At 48.6% G+C, this 26,432-nt stretch overlaps 1 protein-coding gene across 6 annotated transcripts in view; it reads right to left on the reverse strand.

The window, feature by feature from the left end:
- MDGA2 (MAM domain containing glycosylphosphatidylinositol anchor 2) overlaps positions 1 to 26,432 on the reverse strand; it is a 2,250,375-nt gene that overhangs the window by 157,089 nt on the left and 2,066,854 nt on the right. For all 6 annotated transcript variants that reach the window (XM_069637392.1, XM_069637389.1, XM_069637393.1 and 3 more), the window contains one exon: positions 14,900 to 15,055. In XM_069637392.1, the coding sequence (XP_069493493.1) occupies positions 14,900 to 15,055 (156 nt within the window). The remainder of the gene's footprint in view (positions 1 to 14,899; positions 15,056 to 26,432) is intronic.

Genomic DNA, 26,432 nt, shown 5'->3' on the forward strand with positions numbered 1-26,432 from the left:
AATGTTCCAGCGACAGACTCATGTTCAGTGAGTTGTTCCTCCTCTGGTGGAGACCCACGGCCAGTCACCAGAGTAGAGGCATGATTTGAAGCCAGCTTGTTCTTTGCTCTGCGTTTCAGGTCATTCCAGCGCTTAGAGCAATCATCACCTGTGCGCTTCACAAATCCAAGGGAACTAATGTGGTCCGCGATGGTCTGCCAGTGGGCCCTACGTTGAGCAGTTATAGTCTTGCACCCTGCAGTCACCACCATTTTGCGGCCATGGGCCTGACACATAGCCCACAAGTGCATCTAGTTCTGCATCATTGAAACTAGGCTTCCTTGACGAACCAGAGTGGGTAGCCGTGTCTGGGGTCCCAGCCTGTACTGCAAGAGCACCCTTCTTCCTCTTGGTAGGTGGTGAGGACCCTGAGTGGCTTACGCCACTCTGGTTGGTAGGGGCAGAAGCGGAGGTGGACTGGGCACTGGAAGTTGCCAAAGGCACGATGACCAAAGGTCTCACTGCAGGCATTAGCTGCTGGGTGATGTTGGCAGTACCAACCTCGGTGTGATGGACTTGGACCGACACTGTCCCGGCTGGGACACTCTGAGCTGGGGTGGAATGAGCTGCAGCTGCCCCTGCAGCCTCCTCACCCTGGCTACTTGGGGCAGCAGATGTACGTGGCATGGTGACAGCAACTTTCACCACCACACGTGGCTTAGACTTGGTGACATGGAAGTCAGCCTGGGAGTCATCCTGTGCCGGTTCTGTTGACAATATGGGCCGGTTTAACAAGGGCTGAGCTGGGATGGTGTCAGGTACATCTCCCCGAACCATTGGGGGGGGGGGCATAGGTGTCCCTGATTGGTCCTACACATACTGGCCTCTTGGGCCACCCTCCACATCCTGGCCACGTCCCCTACCGCGCCCACCTCTTTGAGGTCGGCCACCTTTGCCTCCCTTACTGCTTGGTCGCCTCCCAACCAAGGCACTGATGTTGCTGTGCGTATGGGAGTTGCAGTAAACAATTGTCCTAGGGCAATTGGGGTGCAAGGGGTAGGGTACTAGATGGAATTCGTACCCTAGTGCTCTAGCAAGGCTATCTGTGACCCCTGGAGGAAGATGACGGGTCACGCAATGCACAGACACCCCGAAAACAAAATTTAACATGCACGCAACCCCTGGTAGACCAGGTGCATGGAAAAATGAACCCGCACTACGCTGTGGCACCCAGAAACACACAAATAAGCGTACGCGTGGTACACGCAGCCTACAATGACCTCTGAATGGGTACACGACACACAGGGGCAACCACAGTTGGAAAATACATGCGCGACTCACCGTCTGCCTGGAAAAAGAACATGAAGACGCGCGTGTGCACGTTGGCAACACCCCCGCCAAAAGAAGAATTGAACGCTGTCTGAGTAAACAGGGAGTACGAACTGGAACCATTGTGAAGTTATCGCGTGTGAACCGACAAGAAGTACAAGAATCACCCGCTCGCTCTCCACAAAAAGCACGTACAAGAAAACGGCGTCCTACACGTACCTTTTAAGCCAGCCCACACTTGCAACGTCACTTACGTGTGTACGCGCTAAGGCCCTTTCCTCCAATTGCACGCAGTGACACCCGGACGTGCAGTTTTTGCACGTGTACAATTAACATGCACCCGTGTCGAGGGAAACACCCATGCACATCACGTCACAGACGCGCTTACGCACTAAGGGCCTTTCCTTGAATTACACGCAGACGTGTAGTTTTTTCACGTGCCAAATCACTCTGTATCAAGCTGGCCACGCAACAACGCACAGAAGACCACACTCCTGCCCAGAAGGCCATTTTCCTGCCCCTCAGAGCCCCGAGCACGCTCCCACCTGCCATCTGCTGCTGCCTGCCTGCCTGCTGCCCACGTGCCCTGCTGTTTGGTGCCTGCACGTCAGCCATCTGCGGGGGTGCAGTTGCTGTGACCACCCCTGCTGGAACAGAAGACTCCCGACTGGTATACCATCGCTCCACAGCCCAGCCCCAGGACCCAGTTGCCCACCCACACCTGCCTCTGGGGTTGCCATTTCGGACACAACACCATCTGGCACCAGTGGCAACCCCCAGCCAGAGAGGCAGAGGGCTACCAGCTTCAGTGCCAGTGAAGTTGGTATCCTGGTGGAGCAAGTCCTGGGGCAGTATGATGCCCTCTTTAGAGGTTCACGTGCCAACAATGAAGGACGGAAGAGGATCTGGATGACATCGTGACTGCCATCAATGTGGAGGGGGTGGCAGTCCGTGACATTCAACACGTCTGGAAGCACTGGGAGGACTTCAGGTCCAGGACCCTCAACAACGCCCGGCGCCTCTTGAAGACAGCGGATGCCAAGGGGTGCCGGGACCGCCTAACCAACAACCAGATGAGGGTCCTGGAACGTATACGCCCAGCGCTCCACTTCCAGGTCCTTGAGAGGCAGACCCATCTGGAGTCGAGCCGTAAGTGTACATGCGTACTGATTGGACGCTGTGCATGTTGAGGTGTGGCAGGAGTGTTCAGGTTGTACCTATGTCTGTGTAGGGCCATGTATGCATGTGTATGTACAGGGAAATGAGCGTGCCGCATGTGAGTCCTCTCATGTGCGAGACACATCGATGGTGTATGTGTTGGTAAGCATGCCGGCCAAATGCAGGTGTGGGTGCACACATTTATACATTTCTGTGTATGTACAGTGGCATGGTTGTGGTGTCACACATGGATGGTGGTTCTACCTGCATGTATCTGCACTATGTACATGTGTAGAACAAGTTACTTTCTTACCTGGTAACGTTCTTTCGATGGGATGGTCCGACGACGTATTCCATATCTATGACATGTAATCACCACAGCTGTGCTGCTTCGGAAACTTTTTCGGCGTCTGCGTCCTGCGTCGATGACGTCGATACGCCGTCGTCGAGGACCTCGTCCGACGTCATCCGATGTGATAAGTAGGACGCACGACGCCCATAGCCTCAGTTGTAGTTTTTTTTCCCCCCAGAACGTGTGACATAAGTCAACTGCCAGTCAGACACAAAGCCTTGCGGAACGTAAGCTGCAATTGCAAAAGAAATTCTGCAGCGGGGAAGGCCGGGCGGGAGCGATATGGAATACGTCGTCGGACCATCCCATCGAAAGAACGTTACCAGGTAAGAAAGTAACTTGTTCTTCGAGGGGATTGGGTCCTCCGACGTATTCCATATCTATGACAGACTCCCAAAGCAGTACCAAAGCAAGGAGGAGGGAAAGAATTTAGAATAGCCAATCAAATAGCAGAGCAAAGGACCGCCTTGCCAAAGGCCAGATCCTGTGCCCGGATGGAATCAAGGGAATAGTGACGTACAAATGTATGTACTGAAGCCCAGGTGGCTGCATCACAGATGTTGCGAATAGGAACACCCCTCTGCAGGGCAGTAGACGCAGCCATACCCCTGGTAGAATGGGCCCGCAAGCCAGTCGGTGGGTCCTTACCCGCCAAACGGTAGCACTCCGAGATGGCCAAAACAATCCAGCGAGACAAAGTCTGTCCCGTCACAGCTTGCCCCAAACGCTTTCCAGCGTAACCAATAAAGAGTTGATCATCCACTCTGACCCGGGACATGCGTGAAACATAAAAGCTCAAAGCTCTCCTAGGATCAAGCCTATGGAGCCTCTCCTCTTCCTAACCAGGATGCGGAGGAGGATAGAATGCCGGAAGAACAACCTTCTGGGCCAAATGAAATTCCGTCACTACCTTCGGAAGAAAAGAAGGACGAACTCTAAGGACAACCCTGTCCCTGTGAAATACAGTGAAGGGAGGCTCAACTGAAAGTGCCTGTAACTCACTCACTCTGCGAGCGGAAGTAACCGCAACTAAAAACACAGTTTTCAGAGTAAACAGCCTCAAAGGGCAAGAATGCAAAGGCTCAAACGGAGCACCCATAAGAAACTTAAGAACCAAGTTTAAATCCCAACCGGGCACCAGGAAAGGTGACGGAGGGAACACATTAGTGAGCCCTTTCAGGAACTGTGAAATCAAAGGGATTTTAAAGTAAGAACACTCCTCAGACGAGCGCTTAAAGATGGACAGCGCCGCCAGGTAACCCTTAACGGTACCCACTTGCAAGCCCCTGTGGGCCAAAGAAAGCAAAAAAGGACAGAACCATGGGGATGTCACATGCAAAAGGATCCACATTCTGAACTCTGCACCAGTCGCAGAACTTACGCCAACGGCAACGGTACAGAGACTTTGTTGCCGGCCTTCGGGCCGAAAGCAACACCTCCATCACGTCCTCAGGGAGGTCCCAATCCTTATACCTCAACCTTTCAGAAGCCAAGCGTGAAGGTTGAGGGATCTGACCTCCGGATGGAGAACCAGACCCCCCTCCCGTGAGAGCAGATCGTCTCGGTAGGGAAGACGACGTGGAGGGCAGATGGATAAGTCGAGAAGGTCCGGGTACCACGTCCTCCGAGCCCACGCCGGGGCAATGAGGATCATCCGGGAACCGAACTTCCGTAACCTCCGCAGCACTTGCGGGATGACGGGGACTGGAGGAAACGCGTACAGCAGCGGGAATGACCACTCCACCACGAACGCGTCTCCTAAGGCTCCTTCTGGAGGAAATTCCCGCGAGCAAAACCTTTCGCACTTCCGGTTGACACTGGAGGCGAAGAGGTCCACGTGAGGGGTCCCCCAAAGGGCGAAGATCTCCAGGAGAATCTCCTGAGCCAACTCCCACTCGTGAGAGATTGCGCTCTGCCTGCTCAGAGCGTCCGCCGTCACGTTTTCGGCACCGGCCAGATGAACTGCCGAGATCGAAACTTCCTGCTGGATGGCCCAGAACTCGAGCTGCATCGCCTCTCTGCACAGAGGAAGTGACCCTGCCCCCCCCTTTTTGTTGAGGTAGTGCATGGCCACTGTGTTGTCCGTCAGGATCAGGACATTCTTCCCTCGCACAGACGGCAGAAAAGCCTTCAGGGCTAGCCTGACGGCCCTCAGCTCCAACAGATTGATATGGAGTCTGGACTCCGACGGAGACCAACGACCGCTGACTGTCAGCCCGTTGGCATGAGCTCCCCATCCCGTGAGGGATGCATCCGTCACGACCGTCACCTCCGGCCAGGGAAGCCAAAATGGAGCCCCCTTCATCAAGTTGCCTTCCACGGCCCACCACAGAAGGTCCCGGGCGACCGAGGACGGCACCTGAATCGAGTCCGACATCCTGCCGGAGGACTGCGACCATTGCGTCTTGAGTGCCCACTGCAAAGATCTCATCCGCAGGCGAGCCTCTGGCACCAGAAGAATGCAGGATGCCATGAGGCCGAGCAACCTCAAGAACTCGAACGCTGGGAGCGTCTGGGCATGCTGAAACTTGTGCACCATCTGCTGAATGTGAAGAGCCCTCACCTGGGGAGGAAAACACTGCCCCAGGGAAGTGTCGAGCACCGCTCCGATGTACTGGGGCCGCTGTGTTGGTGTCAAATGGGACTTCTTTAAATTGAGGGAGAAGCCCAGCCTGTGAAGGGAGCGACAGGCGATCGATAGATGATCCAGGACTTGCTCGGGAGAGCTCCCCCTGATCAACCAATCGTCCAGGTAGGGGTAGACGTGAATCCCCCCTTGCCTGAGATGCGCTGCCACCACCACCATGAGCTTGGTGAAAACCCTCGGGGCGGAGGCCAATCCGAACGGCAGGACCCGAAACTGAAAGTGCGAGTCGCCAACCGCGAACCTCAGGTACTTCTTGTGCTTGGGATGGATCAGCACATGGAAGTAAGCATCCTTGAGGTCGAGTGACACCAACCAGTCCTGAAGCTGAAGGGCCTGGAGGACTTGAGAGAGAGTAACCATCTTGAACATGTCCTTCCTGAGGAGTTTGTTCAAACCGCGCAAGTCCATGATGGGTCTCAATCCCCCGTCTTTCTTCGAAACCAAAAAATAAGGGGAATACCATCCCTTGTTCCTCTCCGCCACAGGCACCAGTTCTATGGCGCCTTTCTCCAGCAGGGCTTGAATTTCCTGCGCAAGGAGCGGATCCGGACACTGCAAAGAGAGGTTCCCCGGTGGATTGTCGCGAGGCCTGTGCCGAAAAGGAAGACAGTAGCCGTGGGTAATGATCTCCAGAACCCACACATCTGAAGTAATGGCTTGCCACTCTACAAGATGCTGCGCCAGCCTTCCCCCAACCGGCGAACCATGGGACATGGCCTCACGACTGAGTGGGAGCGGCTGCGGCGTTACCTGAGGGCAAAGAGGCAACTGCCCGAGCGGCCTTGGCACCACGGGCACCCTGTCGTCCACCTCTGGTACCCCTGCGTTGGCCTCTTTGACTGCCAGCTCCTCTCGCTCTACTGAAGGATGAGTAATAGCGAAAGGAACCACCCCTCCACTGCCGTCCCCTAGGACGAAAAGGCGGAGGTTGGCGAACTGCAGCGCCCAACGACTTCGCTGCAGCTTTTGAGGTCTGCAACCTCTCAAGGCTCTCGTCAGCCTTGCTGCCAAAAAGGTGTTCACCATCAAAGGGCATGTTGAGGAGCCGGGACTGCACATCAGGAGCAAACCCCGACTTCCGCAACCACGCAAACCTGCGTATCACGGTGCTCGCCGCCATGGACCTACTGACGCATTCAGCCAAGTCCAGACCCGACTGAACGGACTCACACATGGCATCCTTACCATCCTGGACCATAGAAAGGAAACCATCCCGTTCATCCCCTTCGGGAATACGTTCAGCCGCTAACGCAACACAGTTCCACAGAGTGTGCGTGAAACGAGACAAGGCACAAATGGAGTTGGCCGCCTGAAGCGCCATACCACCAGAAGAAAACACTTTCTTCGCCCAGCCATGAAAACGTTTGTCGTCCCTATCAGGAGGGATGGTAGGGTACGACGCCTGCTTTGCCGGGGCCGTGGCCGCCTGCACCACCAAACTTTCCGGAGTGGGGTGCCTGGTCAAGTAGCAGGGGTCGCTACTGGCTGGACGGTATTTACGCGACAAGGATCTGCCTACCGCCGGGAGACTCTCCGGAGCAGTCCAAGCCGCCGCCACCCTTCTCTGTAAAGCCATATGGAACGGCAGTACCGGGTCAGTTGGGGGACCAACATCAAGGATGTCCATCAGATCATCCTGCACAAACTCCCCTGGGGGAGCAGACCATCCCAGATACTCAGACACCCTAGCCATAAGGCGCCGGTACGAGGAATCGGCATGGGAGCCAGGCTCAGGCCTACAAAATTCCACCTCCGGAGAGGTGTCCAGTCCACTGGCATCATGCAGTGACTGCCTCAAATCGTCAAACTGACTAAGGCCCGAGACAATTTCATCTGGCACCAGACTAGGAACCAGGCCATCAGAATCCTCATCCGCCTCCGAAATATATTCCAGGTGGCGAAAAGGCACCCGAGAGTGCTTGCTCTTAACCAGAGCCTTCCTAGGGGGCACACCCGTGACACGGGGCACCTCCGACACGAAAGGCGTCGATGGCGTCGAGCGAATTGGCGCCGACGCCGAGAAAACCGGCAACGGCGCCGAGAGGATCGGCGTCGACGTCGAGGAAATCGGCGTCGACGTCAGATGCAGCGCCTCCAGTATCGGCGGCGTCGACACAGCCCTCGAGGCCGGAGCCCCGAGCGTGTCCCTCGACGACCTGATCGTCGACGGCCTCGACGACGTCCTCGAAGCCGGAGCCTCGAGAAAGCCTGTCGACGCCCTCGACGCCTCAGACGTCGATGTCTTCCTCGAAGACTTCACAGGAGCACACGGTCTCAAACGCGTCGAGGACCGGGACCTGGAACGGGTACGGCGAGAACGAGCCTCCTTGTCCGAACGGGACCGCTCCCGTGACTCGTGCCGACCACTCTTGCGAGCGGTGTCTCTCGACCTCACACTGCCGACCCCACTCAGGGGCGCGGACGGCTGAGTACCCTGCGACTCAAGAATCGCCAACATTTTCTTCCCGAAGGAAGCCCATTCCTCCGGCGTCGCACGGCTGGTGGGGTAACCGACGTGCCGTGCAGAATCCTCGGAAGAGGACCTGGAAGGCGACCGGTGACGGCGCTTCCGAGAATGCCTCGAAGAGGCTGAGGAGTGGCGAGACCCACTCCTAGAAGAAGACCGACGAGACTTCCGACGATGACGCGGAGAGTCACCCCTCGAATCATCCGTCGAAAGCCCCGCCGACTTCGACTTCCGGGGCTTGGACACCCGACCTACCGACAACTTCTTCTTACGTTCGCGTAAGGCCTTGGACGTGAGCGACTGGCAGTCGATACAGACATCCGTGTCGTGGGCCTCCCCGAGGCACCAGAGGCAGGCGTCGTGCGAGTCAGTCACCGACATCTTGGACCCACACTCCCCGCACTTCTTAAAGCCCGGACGCGGGTTTGAAGACGAAGTGGAAGACATTGTCCGAAGGAAATTCACAAACGAACAGGTTCGAAGAACCAGAAAGAACAGAACTCCAAAGAGTCGAGGCTTAGAACCGAGAAACACGAAGCAACACGTTCGCGGAAAAAACGGAACTGAGGCTATGGGCGTCGTGCGTCCTACTTATCACATCGGATGACGTCGGACGTCGGAGGAGGTCCTCGACGACGGCGTATCGACGTCATCGACGCAGGACGCAGACGCCGAAAAAGTTTCCGAAGCAGCACAGCTGTGGTGATTACATGTCATAGATATGGAATACGTCGGAGGACCCAATCCCCTCGAATGTGTGTTTATTTGACAAGGGTGCAACTGTGATACACCATGGATGCATGTGACAGTGACATGTAGGAGGCTGATTGCCAGATGTGACATGGATGGCGATCTTATCACTGCGACAGGTGGTGGAGATGTACAGCTGCATTTATGTCTGGTGGCATGTGTGCATGTGTTCTGCACTCCCCGTGTTGCATGTGAGGTGAGGCTCACCTTCGGCTGCTCATGCTGTTGTTTATGTATGGATGGTGCTGCCTGGTGCAACATTCCTGTTGATGTGCTCATGTGTGTGAGTTCAAATGACATATGTGTTTGGGAGTGTGAGCCATGTTTGAAGTTTGACACTGACACTCATGTTCAACTGGCATGTGTTTATCAGACCATTGTACAGTGCCCTGATGGCTGTGTTCTATCTCTCCCTGTCTGCAGCATCAACTGATGAAGAGGGCGGAGACGGTGCTGTGGAGCAAAGCGGAAGGGATCGCACCGCCAGCCGGAGACGCACGGCCCGGCCCTCCTCCCATGTTGTCATCTCGTTGGGGAGTGAGGAGTCTGGTGCCGCGTCCATAGCCGCAGCTGCCGAGGGTAGGTCCAAGAGGCGGAGGTTGGAGGTGGACTCCTCGGCAGCAGAAGGGGCAGCTCAGACCCCACAGGGTCTGATGGAGGAAGATGGCACAGAGTCATCCTGGTTGGTGGGGGGTTTGGTTGAGGAGGAGGCCGTGGAAGGGACACACACAGGGTCTGGAAGGGGGGGATTCCACTGGTGCTGGTGGTGCAGTCCAGGGGCAGGGACAGGAGGAAGCACAGGCCACTATGGAGGAGCCTGTGTGTAATCCTGTCCCCGATCCTGTGACTGCTTCATCCTGCACCAGCAGGGATGCCTACATCCAGACCTGTCTCAGGGAGGGGACGAGCGCACAACAACTGGCCTTCCTCTCCCTGCGGACGTGGCAATCCAGGACCGGGTTGAGCCTGTCCTGGCTGGGGTGGCGTTGCGTCAACTGGGCATGCAGGATGACCTGCAGTGTTTTCATGAAGACACTGCACGTTATCTTGGATGCCTCTTTGACCGCATCAACCTACTAGGATGGGTCACCAGTGCTGGATTCCTCCGTGTGCTGGACCTTGTACCGACCCCTCCTCAACTGAACCCCCTATGCGCCTGTTGTCCTCTGTGCTATCTTCCGGCCCATGTGTCACCTGGGCACCCTGTGGAGCTGCTTCTGACCCAGCGGCCAGGCTGGTGGAGGACACATCCCTGCCACAGTCAGGAGTCGGACGTCCAGCAGGGGTGGCCACACCAACAACTGCACCCCAGCAGGAGGAGGACATGCAGGCATCAAGAGGCAGGGCACAGGCACAGCAGCAGCAGGCTCAAGGTGGGAGCGATGATGGCTCGGGGCCATCAACATCCGAGGGGCAGGCATCGGCCGGAGGGCAGGAGGACCCTGGATTGGGAGTGTCTTCTGTGTGGCAGCGGTTGGGCCAGCACATAGATGCGGAGCAGCGGCGGGCGGAAGAGGCACGGCTCACTATGGTCAGGGCGGAGAATTCCATGCGCAGGGCGCTGAGGCGGGCCGAGTGCCTCGAGGCAATTCGCAGGGAGTTGGAGTTGGACATGCGTTATCCCTTGCAAAACCTCGGGGCCATGGAACAGGCCGCCTCCAGGACATAGAACAGGAGTTCGATGATGTCCTGGCCTGGGAAATCAGCAAGTGAGCCATAGGACTTGCCCGCTGCCATTGTATATAGTTAGTGTTACGTTTCATTTATGTTTTTCTTACATTTGGGGCGCTTGGACTATGCCCACCTTTTTGTAGATAGTTCTTTATTAGGTAGTTTTTTTTGTAGGTTTGATTTCAATGGTTGGGCTCATGGACCCTGGATTTGTTATGTGTATATAGTTGAACAGTGGATTTATCATCATTTTTGTTTTTTTCACCATGGAGCAATGGATTTTACTTATTTCTTTCCCTTTGGATTTGCTTTGTTGGACGGAGACTTTGGGCACATTTTCATTTGGATTTATTTGGATTCTGATTTCATATTTTTTTTCATTTTGGGACATGCTGCATTTTATTTCTTATTTCCATTATTGTGTGTTTTCATTTGATTCCCTTCATTTTGTCTTGAATACATTTTTTTTCATACTTCAATGTGTGGTATTCTCTCATTGGTTGCATGCATGTCACGATGTGGGTTTTCACATTCACTGGCACCCATTGTGTGTGTGTGACGGACATGTGTTGATGTACATACATGCCATTTGGGTTGTATCGTGTAATGGGCATTTCAATGTGGGGTGGATGTAATACTTGGTTGGTTCTTTGGGCAGGGGTGGCGTGTGGTGGGATTTGGGTGGCCATGAGGGCCATGATTGTGGATCATGATGATGTGTTGGAGGGGGACATGAGTCGGGGCCTGCTGGCAGGTGCCCCTCACTGTCGGGTGGGTGGGGGTGCAGGGGGACATGAGTCGGGGCCTGCTGGTAGGTGCCCTCACTGCCGGGTGGGTGGGGGTGCAGGGGCACTGGAGGTGCAGGGGCACATGTGTGGGTGCTCACTGGTGCCTGGTGACATGTGGGCTGGCTGGGGGGCATGCCCAGGGTGGGTGAGATACCTGCGGGGCATGGCCTAGGAGGTTGGGCTACCTGCGGGGCCTGGGGAGGGGGGAGAGGGCACACCTGGGAGGACCCACACTGCCAATTCACGTGTGAAACTCCCCACGCACCCCCAGAAATACACGTACCCCCTCGGACAAGGCCTGTCGCGTGTATTACTTCCCGCGCACCCATCAGAATACACGTACCCCGCTCGCACAAGACCTATCGCATGTGAAACTTCCTGCGCACCCTGAAAATACACATACCCCGCTCGGCCAAGCCCTATCGTGTGTATTACTTCCCGCGCACCCCGTTATACACATACCCCGCTCGCCCAAGGCCTATCGTGTGTATTACTTCCTGCGCACCCCCAAACTACACGTACCCCGCTCGCACAAGGCCTATCGTGTGTTAAACTTCCTGCGCACCCCTCAGTATACACGTACCCCCTCGCACAAGGCCTGTCGCGTGTATTACTTCCTGCGATCCACTCAGAATACACGTACCCCGCTCGCACAAAGCCTTTCGCGTGTTAAACTTCCCGCGCACCCCCCAAATGCACTGTACCGGCCCTGTGAACTGGTGCAGGGTTAGCGCGGCCCTTTGCGCTGCATTGGGGATTTTAATGCCTTATCCTTGCGCAAGGGGCGTTTTTGGGGGCGTAACTGGCGCTGCGGGATGTTCTCTGCGCCAGCGCTCAAAATGGCTTTGATATTCCATGAATACGCGGTGCTCCAGAATGCTGCTTAGCGCTCACGGCTGGCGCAAGCTACCTCTCTGCGCTGCCTCTGCGCTGAAATCTATGAATTACCCTGTTAGTGATTTGTGCATGCAACTCCACAGGCTTATTTGTCAAATGTAAAGATTGGTGGTCAGTCATTCCCAAAGTGCCCTTTGATCTTATGTAAATTAACCAGGAGCACTGATTGGTACTATTTTCTCCATTTCCTTTCCCTTAGGAGTATTTTGAACAAATACAAAAAGAGTGTACTAGACAGTCTATCTTGGAATTATAATCTTCTATCAGATACAAATATATATGGTCGTTCTAGATTGATAATGTGCTTTACTCGGTAAGACAAAAGCAGCATTCTCAATTTGCCTGTAATATATACTGGAAGGGATCATTAGAAATTAAATTGTAACATTTTAAAAAACACAACTTTACTATGGTAGTAAAATTACATAATTTCCCTTTAATAGCTTCTTTTGAAAAAAAAGGACAGATTCCTTCCTTAACGATACCTCAATTTTTTTTACTGGTCATGTTACTGTCAGTAACAGCTGGGTTGACTCTAGCAAATGTGCATGTCACTGATGACTGTACTCCTGCCCGCTTAGACAGATCAGTATATAATACCCCCGGTACTGCTAGTGAGTATATAACACAAAACAATGATCCTAGCAAAACAAAATATGGGGTTCCAGTATAATGCCCTTTTAAGGATTTCCTGTATGCATAATTGCCTGTGCACAGCCATAGAGTCGCCTAACTAATGATCCCACTAATTCATTTGATATTAGTTTGATAGACACCTTTGCAAATCATGGCACATATCCACCAGTAAAACACCAAATGAGTATACATTTGAATGAGGATTAATGAATTCTAGATCGAGTCATTCAGTGTGCGAGGAAAACAAACATAGTATTATTTCCCATCACCAATCACTACTATTTACATAATGTGGTGAATAGCGCCATGGGATCATGACATTGTGTTTACAATCTCTGATTTTGCAAACAAGCAAATCAAGAGGCTCAACTTTGTGAAAATACATCTCTACCCAATAAACTGGGCTGTGGCATTGATTAACGAGTACGCTGCCAAATATGCATGGCATCATTAAAAAATAAATTTTAAAAAAACAGTGCCCTCAAATCCAACTCTTTTCTCATTTCCTGGATTTGGGAAATGTGTCACTGTGGGCCATAGGGACAGCAAAAACAATCAGATATCGCAGTGTAAAGAGAAGAACCTATTAAACCTTCAATCAAACTAAGTGCATTTAGTGATTACAGTAAGTGCCTGCTCTCGATGACTGATGTGTGTAATATCTCTGCGAACTGTCCCCCGTCATGATCTGTGAAGTGCTATTCAAAACCATGCATGTTTTTCAAATGTGCCATAGAAGGGAATTCTCCTCGGAAACATATATATAATTCGTGTTGTAGTAGTGTTTTTTCTGAGTTTAAGGAAGATCAGTTCCCCTGCCATTTCTAACTGCGTAGCATCCGCACAACAATTATCCTTGAGTTTATTATTTATTTTTGTATTCTTTTCCTATACTGTCAAATAATGCTTTAGGGACCAGTTCGCATGAAACTGCGCCGCGCGCCTTAGGAAAAGAGACCTCATGGCACCTTTCTCACACAGTGCAGCTGACATCTGTGAATTCATATTTTGAGCGAGATATTTCTCAAGCTGTTCTATGAATAGAGTGGCTGGCAGGGCAGATCACGCGCTGGAGAGCTAGCGCACGACACCCATGCCATGCGCGCCACCTATAAATGCGACAGCGTTCATGATGGTGTAATTCTGTTGGGACATTTTCAATTTTGCTGCGGTGTCACTTTTTATATGTTTCATAGAAATATAATGGAAGCTATGAGGCTTTCCAAATTCGTAGAGCTTCAGGTGACCCTGCTCCCTTGAAAACATAATGCATTTGTTACCACAGAAGACATTCTGCCTCCATTACCTCCTGGCTGTGGGTTGTGCATGAAGTAAAGATGGCTGCCATGCAGGGGTGGACCGGGATCTAAAAGAGGCCCTGGAAAATGTTTGCAAAGTGGTCCCATATTACACATTTTCAGCAAACCCAACCCTTTTCCTATGGAAACATTTGGAAATACCACACAAAAGAGGCCCGGGGTGCAGACGCCTACTGGGAAATCTCCATAGGTTAGTGCACTCCTGCTGCCATGAAAATATTTAAGCAATATGCCCCGAGACTGCGGGACATTACTGCATAAGGTAATGCCCACGGGGCCCATAGTTACAAAGTTAACAAAGGCCCGGGGCATTACCTTATGCGCTAATGGGCCGCAGTTGAGGGGCATATTGCCATTGGTACCCCGGCTCGTTATACCGGGGCACTTCTGTTTTTTTTCCGCGGCTGCGAGACGCGTTGCGTTTTGCAGCCGTAAAAAAAAAAGTAAAGAAAGTCTATTAAAAATGGCTACCACGGACAGAAAACGTAATCCGTTGCCTCTTTCCTTGTCGGCCATAGTAAACAAAGAAAATGTCCACCATGGGACAGGAGAAGGCACTAGATGTAGTCCCTTCTCCCATTCCATGGCAGCCAGTCGCAGGAAGAACTCCGGGGCCGCGCAGAGCTCCGAGCCTTCTGGGGCAGGTAAGGCCCGGGCGAGGGCCAATGAGCTTGCGTTTTACAAGCTCATTGATCCTCCCTCGTCGGGTACTAATGAGAGAGAAGGTATGGCATCTGAATACACGGACAGTTAATTACTGTGCAAGACAATCTGTAAATAATACAGTGATAGACAATCTTTAACTCAAATTCAGCTTATATCTTGCTGGAAAAGCGTATTAACACTGTCTAGAGTCCCCCAAATAATTAAAAGGCAGGTGGTCTATGTTCTAATCAACTGGCTTACCATATTTGGAGCCGCTGCGATCAGTGCTTGGGCCGGTGTTCGGGGTATATTTTGTGTCCCTTGTTATGGCACTTTGTCTCGTCCAGTCAAATACATCAGAGTCATCCTGGGTGAATAAACAGATGGTGGCATCTTCAAATCCACAATGGAACTCTCCTGTAAATGTAGCAAGTGCTCATGGTTATTTCATGATTGTTAGTCAAATGTCACACTTTGCAATATTATTTACAGTTAAATAAACTTACATTGTATACAAAAGATACTGGGCCTCATTACACGGTAGGCGCTAAGGGATTACCGGCACTGGTAAGGGCACCGGTGCCGGTAATCCCTTAGCACCCTACTACTTGGTCCCTCAGCGGGTCCTGTCCTTAATGCCTGGTCTGACCAGGTGTTAAGGACGGGACCCGCTAAGGGACTTCAGAGCTAATAACGGTACCGCAAATTGCGGTACCGTTATTAGCTCCTTCCCGATTCCCATTGAGCCCTAGGGGGGCTCGAATGGGGAATGGTATTTGGCATGGGGATTTACCGGGTCCTCCAGGGTCGGAATTACCTGGTAAGTACCCATACAGCCTACCCGGACCCTGTATGCGGTAAGGGCGTAGCCATGCCGCTAATAGTGGCATGGTTACCTCCTACCATGAAATGAGGCCCACTCATTGCTCAAATACCATTTGAGAAGAAAACACAAAAACCTAATACTTGAATGTTAGGGAACCCAGACCATTTTTATTTGCAGTTGGATATTTCAGAGAGTACAACAGCATTCCATCTACAACTTGTCGATCTGATCAATTATTTCTGCGATATTCTAAATATTTTAATTTCAACCTATGTGTCGCCAAACAAGGATTTTCAAGCTATAACTACAGCTCCCAAGAGTCATATCCATCATAGTCGAGGCAAGTCTGATGAATCCTGGGAATTCGTCCCTTCTCCCAAAGGGGAGCCACCCCTTTTGGGACTAGGTGGGTGAGACTGGTGTGCCTCACACCTCCTAGAGGACAGGGAAAGCAGGATCCAACTGATTATCAACCCACCTTTAAAGGGATGACAAGGAATCCACAAGCAACGGTTTTACTCCACCTCCTTCAACACAGAATCCCAAGTGTTAGTTGGTTATATGGGGATGGAACAGGGTCATAATGTACAGTGCTCTTTAAAAGTGGATGACTTAGATTCTGATCTGTATTTGTTGCGGACCAATAGATTCTCTCATCTCGTTCCAGGGAGGAACACAAAGTTCCCAGTATCCAGACACAAGAGGAGAGCCAGCCAGAGAGCGAAAGAAGTTGGGTTGCGTAGCCGGACAGAGGAGAGAATGTCTCCATCTCAGGACTAAATACATAACACAATGTCTTCATAGATTAACATCATTTATATTATGTTTATTAGGTTTAGTTTTTTTTGCACTTAATATATGCAATATATTAACAATATTGCACTTAAGAAGTCATTTCATATACAGAGGGGAAGAAAATCCTCTAAAAGAAATACTTTAGGACAATGTTACATCATGAGCTGATCACAGAGCAGTTTCTTTATTGACATAGTATTCATCAAATCAACAAATAAAAAATGACAATGACTGTACACAAAAATAGACAGACAGAAAAGAGAGAGCAACCAAAAAAGTGATAGTTCAACGATACATAGAGAAGTACAAAGTGTGGCTGGCGTGGAGCACAATCAGGGAGATGGGGCACACACACCTAGTCTCACAAGTAACAAACATAAAACAGGCCTGTTTAATAAAACACTGCTCTGTGATCACGTTCTAACAAATTTCTCTTAGAGGACCTTTTCCCCGTGTATATCAATTAACAATATACATTATGTTAAACTATGAGGAGATTGTGTTATGTGTATTTAATGGTGTCCTGGTCTTCATAGGATATCATGTCCCCTGGTCTATGTGTATTGCATTCCATCTCAAGACTAGCCTGGCGGTAGAGCCACACAGATGGCGTAGTGGGCAGAGGATCAAGGAGGCCCACAGAACGCTGCCACTTCCAGGAAGGTGGGAAGCCCGAGGAGCTCAGAGCTGCTGAGGAGAAACAAAGCAAAGCTACACCAGAAGAGCTGTGCCGGCGTCCTGCCTAAATGATGCCGGAGTCCCATCAGTCCAAGAAGGGAGGAAGCAATGCAAGAGACCCAACTGTGATGACTGGAGGGAAGTCAGAAGTGCAGATCTGCACTGGCCAGGGAGACCACCTCCCCCAACGAGCACTGCTACCGGAACCCAGATACATAGCACGGATCGAAGAGTGGGTGGATGGTGGTGAGGCTACACCATAGCCCAAACCGGGCTGAGAATCCCGAAACCCTGCAAGAGGATGAGAAAGCAATAACCATAGCAGGGCTGCAAAGCCACATAGCCCACACAGGGCTGAGAAACAAGATACCCAATAAGGGGGGTGAGAAAATCAATCAATGTAGATGGGCTGAAGAGCCAGGGAGCCCAACCCGTCCTAAGACACAAGATACCCTGCAAGGGGGATAGGAAGTCCCACAACCCAAGCAAGGATGAGCAAAGGAACCACCCAAAATGCAGCAAGGCACAAGTTACCCCGAATTGTCGTGAAAGACATTTTCAGTTATGTGAACACAGACCACTAGAACTTGTTGTCTCGGACGAGGAACACACATCCAGAGACATTGGACATATTTGAAGTTAGAACTGTCTGAACTATCTAACAAGGCCGTTTAAATGGGAGTAAGCATCAGCATATTTGGGTGGACCTTATACCAATAAGAAAAGAGAAAGAATACACAACATTTCAACTACAACATTAGGCCTGGGGCAAGAGAAAGCACTGAGAACATCTTTTGGGTGGGAATCAAAAAACCTGCCTCCACTAGACAACATAGGCAGGAATAATCCTTTCCTAGGCTAAGTTTATGCTATCCTTTTGTAATAGTGGTACAGGTTTGGATAGAGGACAGAGTTTTTGTAAGAGATCCTGACGAGCACCCGCTTGTTATTTTTCTTTGAGGATTAGGGAACTCCTAAATACTTGGCTGCAAAACATGTCTTCTTGTCAGTCTCCTGTGTCTGACTTACCACACAAGGTATCACCAGTGTAGTAGACCCCTGCTCTATTGTTTCTCCAACCTCCTTAAACAGTTGTCCACGTTCCTAAAATAAAAACTCTCCATCATCATCCGGATGTCTCCAATCTGCTCCAATGACTCTCCACTTTTCTCAATTCACTCTCCACCCTACTCCTGATGAACGTTAGGGCTAATATTATAATGAAAAGCAGTGGCTTGCTCTGATAGACTTCTCTGAAGCATGACTATTGTTGATGGTTCACAAGAGTGGGCTTCAGGGTGTTGGTTACCGGAATGGGAGTACTTGTCCCTATGGGGGAGTCTCTCCCTGTGAGGTCCCACTTGGTGCCACCATTCGTGTGATTATTGTGTAGACAGCTCACCTCCCTAGGAACACAAGGAAAGGCTCCCCCCATGGGGAGAAGTGACTGAATCCCTGGATTTGTCACAAACCTCTGCGGCCATTGAGGCATAAACATATTTTCAGGGTAAACAAGGCAAGAGTTAATATACTTTCTAAAGTGTAGCCACACAGTCAGACAACTAAATGTTTAAATGTTGACGTGTACAGTATTTATCCATCATATTTGATTACTAGGTTCTGCCTTTGAACAGGGAAAGTATGGCCAGCCCTTGCAAAGATGTTTTGAGGGCCGTCTTTGATTGCAATGATCTATCAGGGTGTTCGTTCCTTCATCATCAGGTCCAGTGCAGTGACTGAGGTAAACAAGGTCTTTGGAGGGTATAGCATTTGAGGTGACCCATTTTCCATTAAAATGCTCCGCTTGTTACTGAACATATTGGGGTTGGTGCTTCTGCTTTTCCTGACAGGTTCACACAAACTATGAGCAGGTTCTCTGAGAGAAAATATAACTTAGATGCCAACTCAGCAGTGTCCACCTGGTAAATGGAAGAGTGTAGAATTATTTGTCCTCTCCCAGGTCAAATTATGGTTTCTGGGTATCACAAACACTGAAAATGCTTCACTATTGGCAGAGGTCTTTGAAGGATGCAGCCTGGTGGATCTTCTGCATGATGGTATCTATGTATGGCTTATTCCTTATTAATCTAGACTGAGGGGATGATGTCTCAGATCCCAAAAGCAAGGCTTGAATCATCAGAATATTTGTCAGTCACCCAATAAGTGGGTGCCACGACATTCAAACATCTCCTGGCATCTTTCTGGGTTTTTCCTCATGTGTGGAATACATCCAGATACTCTTCAAGCATCTTGACATACCTGGTTCTGGTAATTGCAGGCATACATTGGTGAGGCAGGCAGATGGAGTTTATCTACATAACTATGTGCTGTCAGGAAGTTGATGGCTGCCTGCTGAAGGCATCATACATTCTGCACGAATACATTTTGTGGCAGAGTCCACTTCAGTTAACTACTTAACCTTATTCAATAGGAGCTCTAATGTGTGTAGAGCCAATGAACTTGTGAACATGACGTCTGGTAATCTAAACATTGGAATATCAAGGAAATGAAAGAGTAAGGTCTATTCTATATAGGAGGTTGTGCATCCTCTAGCTGTCCTCTTGCCCCAATCCTATTTACAGTGACTTCTCTTCAGAAAAATATAATTCAACTAAGTGAAAGTGCCTAATCCTTTTGGAGTGGCTACAAGTTCATTTCTTGATAAATGGAGCATCAGAATCCCAATATCTGGTAAGATTACTGTTTGCTTGCCAGCACAAATGATGTAGACGCCCTGATTGCTAGAGGAGAAGGGGATCACTAAAAGCACAAATGAAGCAATGAACTGATTTTTGGTTACACCAGCCCAACTTTAATGAAGCTAGGATGCCAGATACTAATGGGTTGCCTTACTTGGTATGTCTTACAATATCCATGTAACCAGAGTGTGGGATATATTGACCCACTCAACGCATTGCCCCACATCAATGTGCTGCATAGGTGCAAGAAACAGCAAAATGGCTGCGCTGACTCCGGTGCGCACCAGGATCTGAAAATTGCGTTTTTACAACCACCAGAAAAATGGCTGCACCACACCCCCCACACACATTTCAGGCTTGGGGGAACAGAGTACACGCTGCAGGAATGTGCCAGTGTGCTCTGCAACATTTAAGATGGAATTAAGTAAATACGCAGCATTGCCTTGTTGAAAACCCCCCAAATTCCCCATTAAAATGAAACTTGTTCACTCTTTGTAAAAGCTGCTTTGACGCTAATTCCATCCATTCATTTTGAAACCACTTTGACTAAAAAGGCCATGCCATGCCCAGGATCATCCATTGTGTTTCAGCAAAACCGGGCCTAATTCCTGAATGAAAGCCCCTGTCAAAAGTAACTTTGAAAAAGTTACCAAGAACTCAAAAGAACTTTAACCATCTGAGCCTGGTCAGTTTCATATACCAGTGTTCAGATAAAACTCATTCATTCAAAGAAAAATGACTTTAGCTGCAGGACAATGTGGAAATCTGAGTGAGCTGCCCAAAACCAAATTAAAGAAAGAAATGTCAGTTTGCACCACGTGTGAAAATTGGCTGCTTACAAAATAAGGAAAAGCAAATGCCTGTGTTTTAAAACAGTACACAGGTAAATAAAAGTTTTACTTTTCTTTAGAAATGTAAAGGGATTTGTTACTGGTGAAAATTCTGGGTTTGGGATCAAAAGTGAAAGATGTTAAACCCACGGTGGCTTGAGTTACCAAGTTGAAAAACAGGTTTTGTGTCAAAAGGCCTATCTCTCTCTCAGCAGCTCCTGATAATTACAGGGTTGGACAAACTTTCGTCTCTATTGAACCAACGGGCAATGGAGCTCCCAAGGCAAGCAAGTTGGAAGTGTGAAAGGGCAATAAAATCTACAATCAAGCTGAAACCCCCCATCCTGCTTTGAAGGAAATGCCAGTTGGGGTCAGATGACAAGAAAAAAAATTGTCCAGCCCCTGCCATTTGCTTTTAAAGATTATTTCATGAAGATATTTTAAAGACTTTTATCTCTGCAGTAACACTTTGAAAAATTGTGAAAGCTTCCCAGTTTAAAATTGATCGTGTGTGCTTTATTTTGAAACTTGGTAGAATGTCTTGACACACTCTGGACAGAAATGGTGAAATATTGAGGATTTAAAGAAAAGTGTAAATGTTGCAAATGTCACATTTTGTACATACATCCCTGGGGATAATTTGCATTTGTGTACAAAGTTGGGGAATTTTAGGCCAAATCTCATGTTTAAAATTACCAAAATGTGCCAGAAAGGCGAAACCACGTCCCACAGACTTGAGGTTTGGACTGATCTGTGCAGCGCAAAATATGTAACCTGTGTATATGACTTCCTAAGAGGTTGCAACTGTTACACATCTGTTTGTGGCAAAATTAGATTTTGGTTTCTGTAGCTAGGGGAGGTTTCTGAACACTGTAAAAAGCACCTCATAAACATGACATCCTTTTTCTAAAATCCATTCAGCGAAGAGCTAGGCGGAGACTATGCCCTTGCCGAATCCTATTGTTAGGGGTGTGGGTAGTAAGCCTGCCCCTGTCATATACTGTAGTGATGTCACTGACTCTCTTCCCGAATTTCTGCATGGCGCCCGGTTCCAGCTTTCTTCATCCTGTATGATCCTAATTCCATATTTTCATTGCAAAGCCAAGGTCTATGCATTGCTGACCTCATTTTCAGCTAGGCCTCCAATTCTAAAAAAATCCCATTACTCAAATTGTGGGAAGCATCTTGATACCAGCCTGGCTTTCTGCCACTAAATGCATGGCTGCTGAAAAATCTGCTATCCAGCTGATCTGTAGTCCAGTAACCAGAAGTGCCAGTCCAGTGCCAGTCAGATATCCAGTTCATGCCCGCTGATTTTTTCCGGCTGCCCTGTGTTAGACCAGATACGTGTGGTGATCCAGAGCGCTGACTGTCCAAATCCAAACTAAAAGTGGACTGTGGGTATCAAAAGGAACCATAGAAAATCATAGTTTACCTTGCCTTGTCCTTAGTTCCAATCTCTAAGTCACTGTTAGGCAGAATAATATGCCTAACTTTGGGAACACCACACACAATTAAGACTACAAGTGTAAGTACAAATTCACCTTTGGTACAAGCCTGTACTACACAGTAAAGTGGCAACGATGGCTGAGCAGCCAGACTTATCTCAAGAGTAAAGTGAGCAGTATCAGAAGTTACACAAAGGACAGTAATTACTATGGTTCAAACAAACACTGACTCAAGGTTTCTGAGTAAAAGAATATACATTTATTTACACCATCAGTTATAAAACAGTTCACTAATATAAAGCAGCAGAAAATCACAATCTTAATACACTACACAACACCCAATCACTTCTGGACAAGTTAAGCTCAAAATGAAGTGTGTGCAAAATGGCACTCCATCAATTTAAAGGGGAGGAAAGGCAAGGTTATTCAAAAATCACAACACCAACAAGTGATAGGCAGGGCAATCTAGAAAAGGCTTACTAGAACTAGGATTCAAATCAATAGGCTTGGGCCAATGTTAATGGTTCAGAGTCTTTGCAGAGGATCACACAGTTCAGAGTAGTTCGCGGTTAAGTCTTTGCCAAAAGTTGAAAATGAAGTTGGTCGGAGGAAAAGTTATTAAAAAAAGTAGAGAAGGACAAACCTTCGGAGAGGCGAAAGATTTACAACACTTTCACTGCCGTTGTACGGATTTGAACAGTACCTTATGAGAAGAAGAATGCTGTAGCTGAGGCGGTGGTTCCTGGCAGTTCCTGCTGGCTCACGGTTCCTGAAGCGACTGCCGTACCGACAAGAAGGAGGAAGACTGGAGGGTCCTGCACTGCCCAGGGAAGAAGCCAGCAGCAGAGCAAAGCGTTGAATAAAAGGTGCGCTCCTTAAAACCCAAACAGGTTATTCTCCAACTGGCTATCCGATTCATTGCAGCGATGCACAGAAAATGTGGCCAGGGAGAGGACTGCTGTCTGGAGTTTGGCGAGCTGGTTGGTCCCACCAGGCTCAAGGGAAGAAGATTCCTTGCAGATCTTCTCTGTCGTCGAAGTTTGGGCGATTCGGACCTGCAGCAGGGCTTCACCAGGATGTCCAGTAGTTGCAGCAGTCGTCTTCCTTCAGCTTCGCCTCGGTTCTCTCGATCCAGTGGCGAATCTGACTTCCAAGTCACAGAGACCTGCTTTTTATGCAGTTTTCCCCCATTCACACAGCCTGGCTGTCAATCACACAGCAGAGTGGCTGTCCTGGCAGGACAGCCACCTAACCAATCAAACTAGAGTGTGACTTGGGTCTCCAAGGAGACCCTGTGCAGGGGGCCTCAAACCCCTCTCTCACATCCTGTCCACCCAGACACCTAGGTGCCTAAGGAGGGCTTCTGTGCAGAAGCCCGCCAAAGGACGGCGAACAAAGGAACCAAACCTGGTTTGGCGCACAGAGTAAAACACGAGAAAAACCTTTACAAAAAGAAATGGCGAATAAACCCCACTGCAACCACATAACATTAAAAGGGGTCCAGCGGATTAAAGTTTGAGGCTACCACCATAGCCTCTAACAATACCGTGGCTATTTTCATAGCTTATGGTAAAATATAAATGGTAGATACCACTGCCACCAGCCAAATCTTAGAGAAAGGGGAACGAAATAATGTTCCTTGAGAAACAGACAGTACTCTATTGGAAGCTAGTTTGTATTGGGTCTGTAGATTTAAAAAGACTAGTAAGTCAATGGCAACATTACATGTTCTAGGAGACAGTAGTCAGTCCCAGAAAATGGAGTTTATAGTGGGAATTCTGAAAAAGACAACCCTGTGCCACACACAGGAAAAAGAGGATGCCTATGGAGTAGGTGAGACTCCATAGTCTATGAACACAAAAAGGTATAACACACAGCAAAACGCATATAAGAGTGGGAAAAAAGGCTCACACTCTTACCAGGTGAAAATAATAAATACTAGAAATCCAGCAAATCTGCTGAGGGACTCGGTAGGTAAGGGAAATTAGCCATTCTGGAGAATTCTCCCTAACAGTCACCATATACTTATCCTGATAATTGTCATATTGTCAAGAATCATTCTTGAAACCCTGCCTTTGATTCCTTGTGCTAGTGCCAACTTCTCTAATAATTTTGTCTTGTGAAATCCTAAACCCTTAGTCCTACCTCTGGTGATGGAACTGGGTCCGCAAGGGCGGGCGCGGAGGTGCTAGGGTTGATTCAGCGGTGATTGCTTCCCCATATATTAAAAAGTATATGATTTTCTCGAATTTCTAAATACATAAATATTGCCTTTACCAACCAGCGTGGTTCCTGGTCCATCGTGACCTGGGGTATTTGAGTAAAGGGTGTGATATGAGTGGTGTATCTCTCAAATATTGAACCTATATATATAACAAAATAAGCATTTCAGTTGTGCGCTGCATACTATGTTGAGACCAGGGTGTATCGCTTGCTTGACATCCTTAACAAGAGAAGACCCTCTCATATCATGGTTAAATGCGGATGCTTCCAGACAATGCAGAGGGAGTAGGCAGTTATTAAGTTCATGAACCTAATCATCATTTCCAACACTTTCATAAAATATATCCTATTCTTTAAAGAAAATAAATAGTGTTTTCTCTTTAGTTAAGGGCAGTTTGGTTTGTGTGGTGCTGAGAGATGCTTCAAATGTCAGACCAAGTTTTTGTATGTTAGCACATGGAGATAGTTGCTGACCTTCTCTCAGCCAATCAGAATGTTTACAGTGCAGTCAATAACTACTACTAATGAGTGCTTTCTGAACATTTGGTCTAGAGAAGCTAAAAGGGAAACAAAATGCAATTTCCAGTCAAGATTATTTTCAACAAGGCACGTTCCTTCTGGGAGGATCGTTTTTTTCCTCAACATGCTATTTGGCACACAAAAGAGAAAGCCACAATATTGGAAAAAGCTTTCATTTTTTTTCAAGAGAAGCCGTTTATTTTTGCTTGATACCTAATGCATGCTCATGTTAAACCTGTTCCAGTTCAACCAAGTTGCAATTAAAAGGCTTAACTTATAAAGGCAACAATATTATTTAAGTGCTAAAAAACAAAACCACATTCAATGTATTACTCAGTTTGTCCATTTACTCACGATTAAAGTAATATTTTTTACTTCACCACCAAAACTCTAAAACAAGTATTGCTACTACCACCATATGCTAATAGCCTTAAAGTCCTAGGCAGGGGTCTTTATCGCTTGGGACATTGACCCTTCTCCAATTTATGGCCCCGGATTTGCCAGGGGTATTACATGGTGGCAAGTCATTACCCTGTGATAACGACCCCTCCCTTGGTCTATACGGCTATATTATTCTTTGATGAGATACCAAAGTAAAATGTATGTGCGCTTTGATAAATTATCCCACAAATGATTCTTTTGACCACATTCCACTAGTAAAGCGCAATGTATTTGCCACCTTAACAATGTTCCCATTGCAGGGTGATGTACCTTTGGGTCAGATGTAATCGCAGAAATGAAAATGTAATGACAATTCTACATAAGTTGTCAAAATAAACGGTATGATAGTGAACAGAACAATATACACAAATGAGACAATATAACTAAATACAACCTTACCAATATTAACAAGGTGATGTTTTTTCTCATTAAGGGATTATGCGCAGTATTGAGTACTTTGATTGCTATTATGTTTTGTACAGAAAGCTGTGGTCATTGTTATTCATTGTTTAATGATCTCTTACAGTTCAGTCAGTTCAGTGAAGTGTATTCATTAACCCCACATCAATGATTTCAGGACCTTCACGTCCTCTATGGTTCCGCAACTTCTAATGGTGTTCTATTGTCACAAGACTCTAGGATTGCGTTCTTGTCTGCTATGGCGCAATTTACTCAGGTGCATTTCTAGCTTTTAATTTTGTTGCCCGGCATAGTCAAAATTCCCTAGCATTTTACCTTGTTCATCATATGCGTTATTCATTATTTTTGACCCAGCTTTCCCGGGTTTTCCCAAGAGTACGCCTTTGCCGGACGTTGGTCTATCAGGAATATTGCAAGCGTGGTTTGCCGCAGGACAAGGCAGCGGCTGCGATGGGACCTTGAGTTAAGGGAGGGGACAGGGTTGCGGGTTTTGAGTGGGGGCGAATGATGGGGTCCAGTGTCAAAGGGGCGTGGGCATATCCAGGATTGTTTTATGTCCCCTGCACTAGAATGGGGTTGTGCAGCCAGGGGTAGGGAGGGAGTCCCCCACCGCACCATAGTTCTCAAAAACAACATTCATTCAATGAATTTCGGCACCATGGAAAAAGATCTGGACAGGGACAAACATTTCCCATTTTCTGAAATGCACTGAAACATGTTGTATGCACTAGGATCATGTATTCCCTAGTGATACTTTCACTTGCACCAGTGCAAGGTTTTTGTAATACTGCACCATATGTTCTTTGGTGGCTTAAGGTGAAATGCCACCACATTGACTGCAGAGTTGGTCTATGACTCGAGGAGTGGAGGGAAAGCTGTCAATCACAATCTTCTGCTTTTAGCCGAGGATTACAG

The sequence above is a fragment of the Ambystoma mexicanum genome, chromosome 14, assembly GCF_040938575.1.
Source record: "Ambystoma mexicanum isolate Mex_15411 chromosome 14, UKY_AmexF1_1, whole genome shotgun sequence".
Taxonomy (NCBI): domain Eukaryota; kingdom Metazoa; phylum Chordata; class Amphibia; order Caudata; family Ambystomatidae; genus Ambystoma; species Ambystoma mexicanum.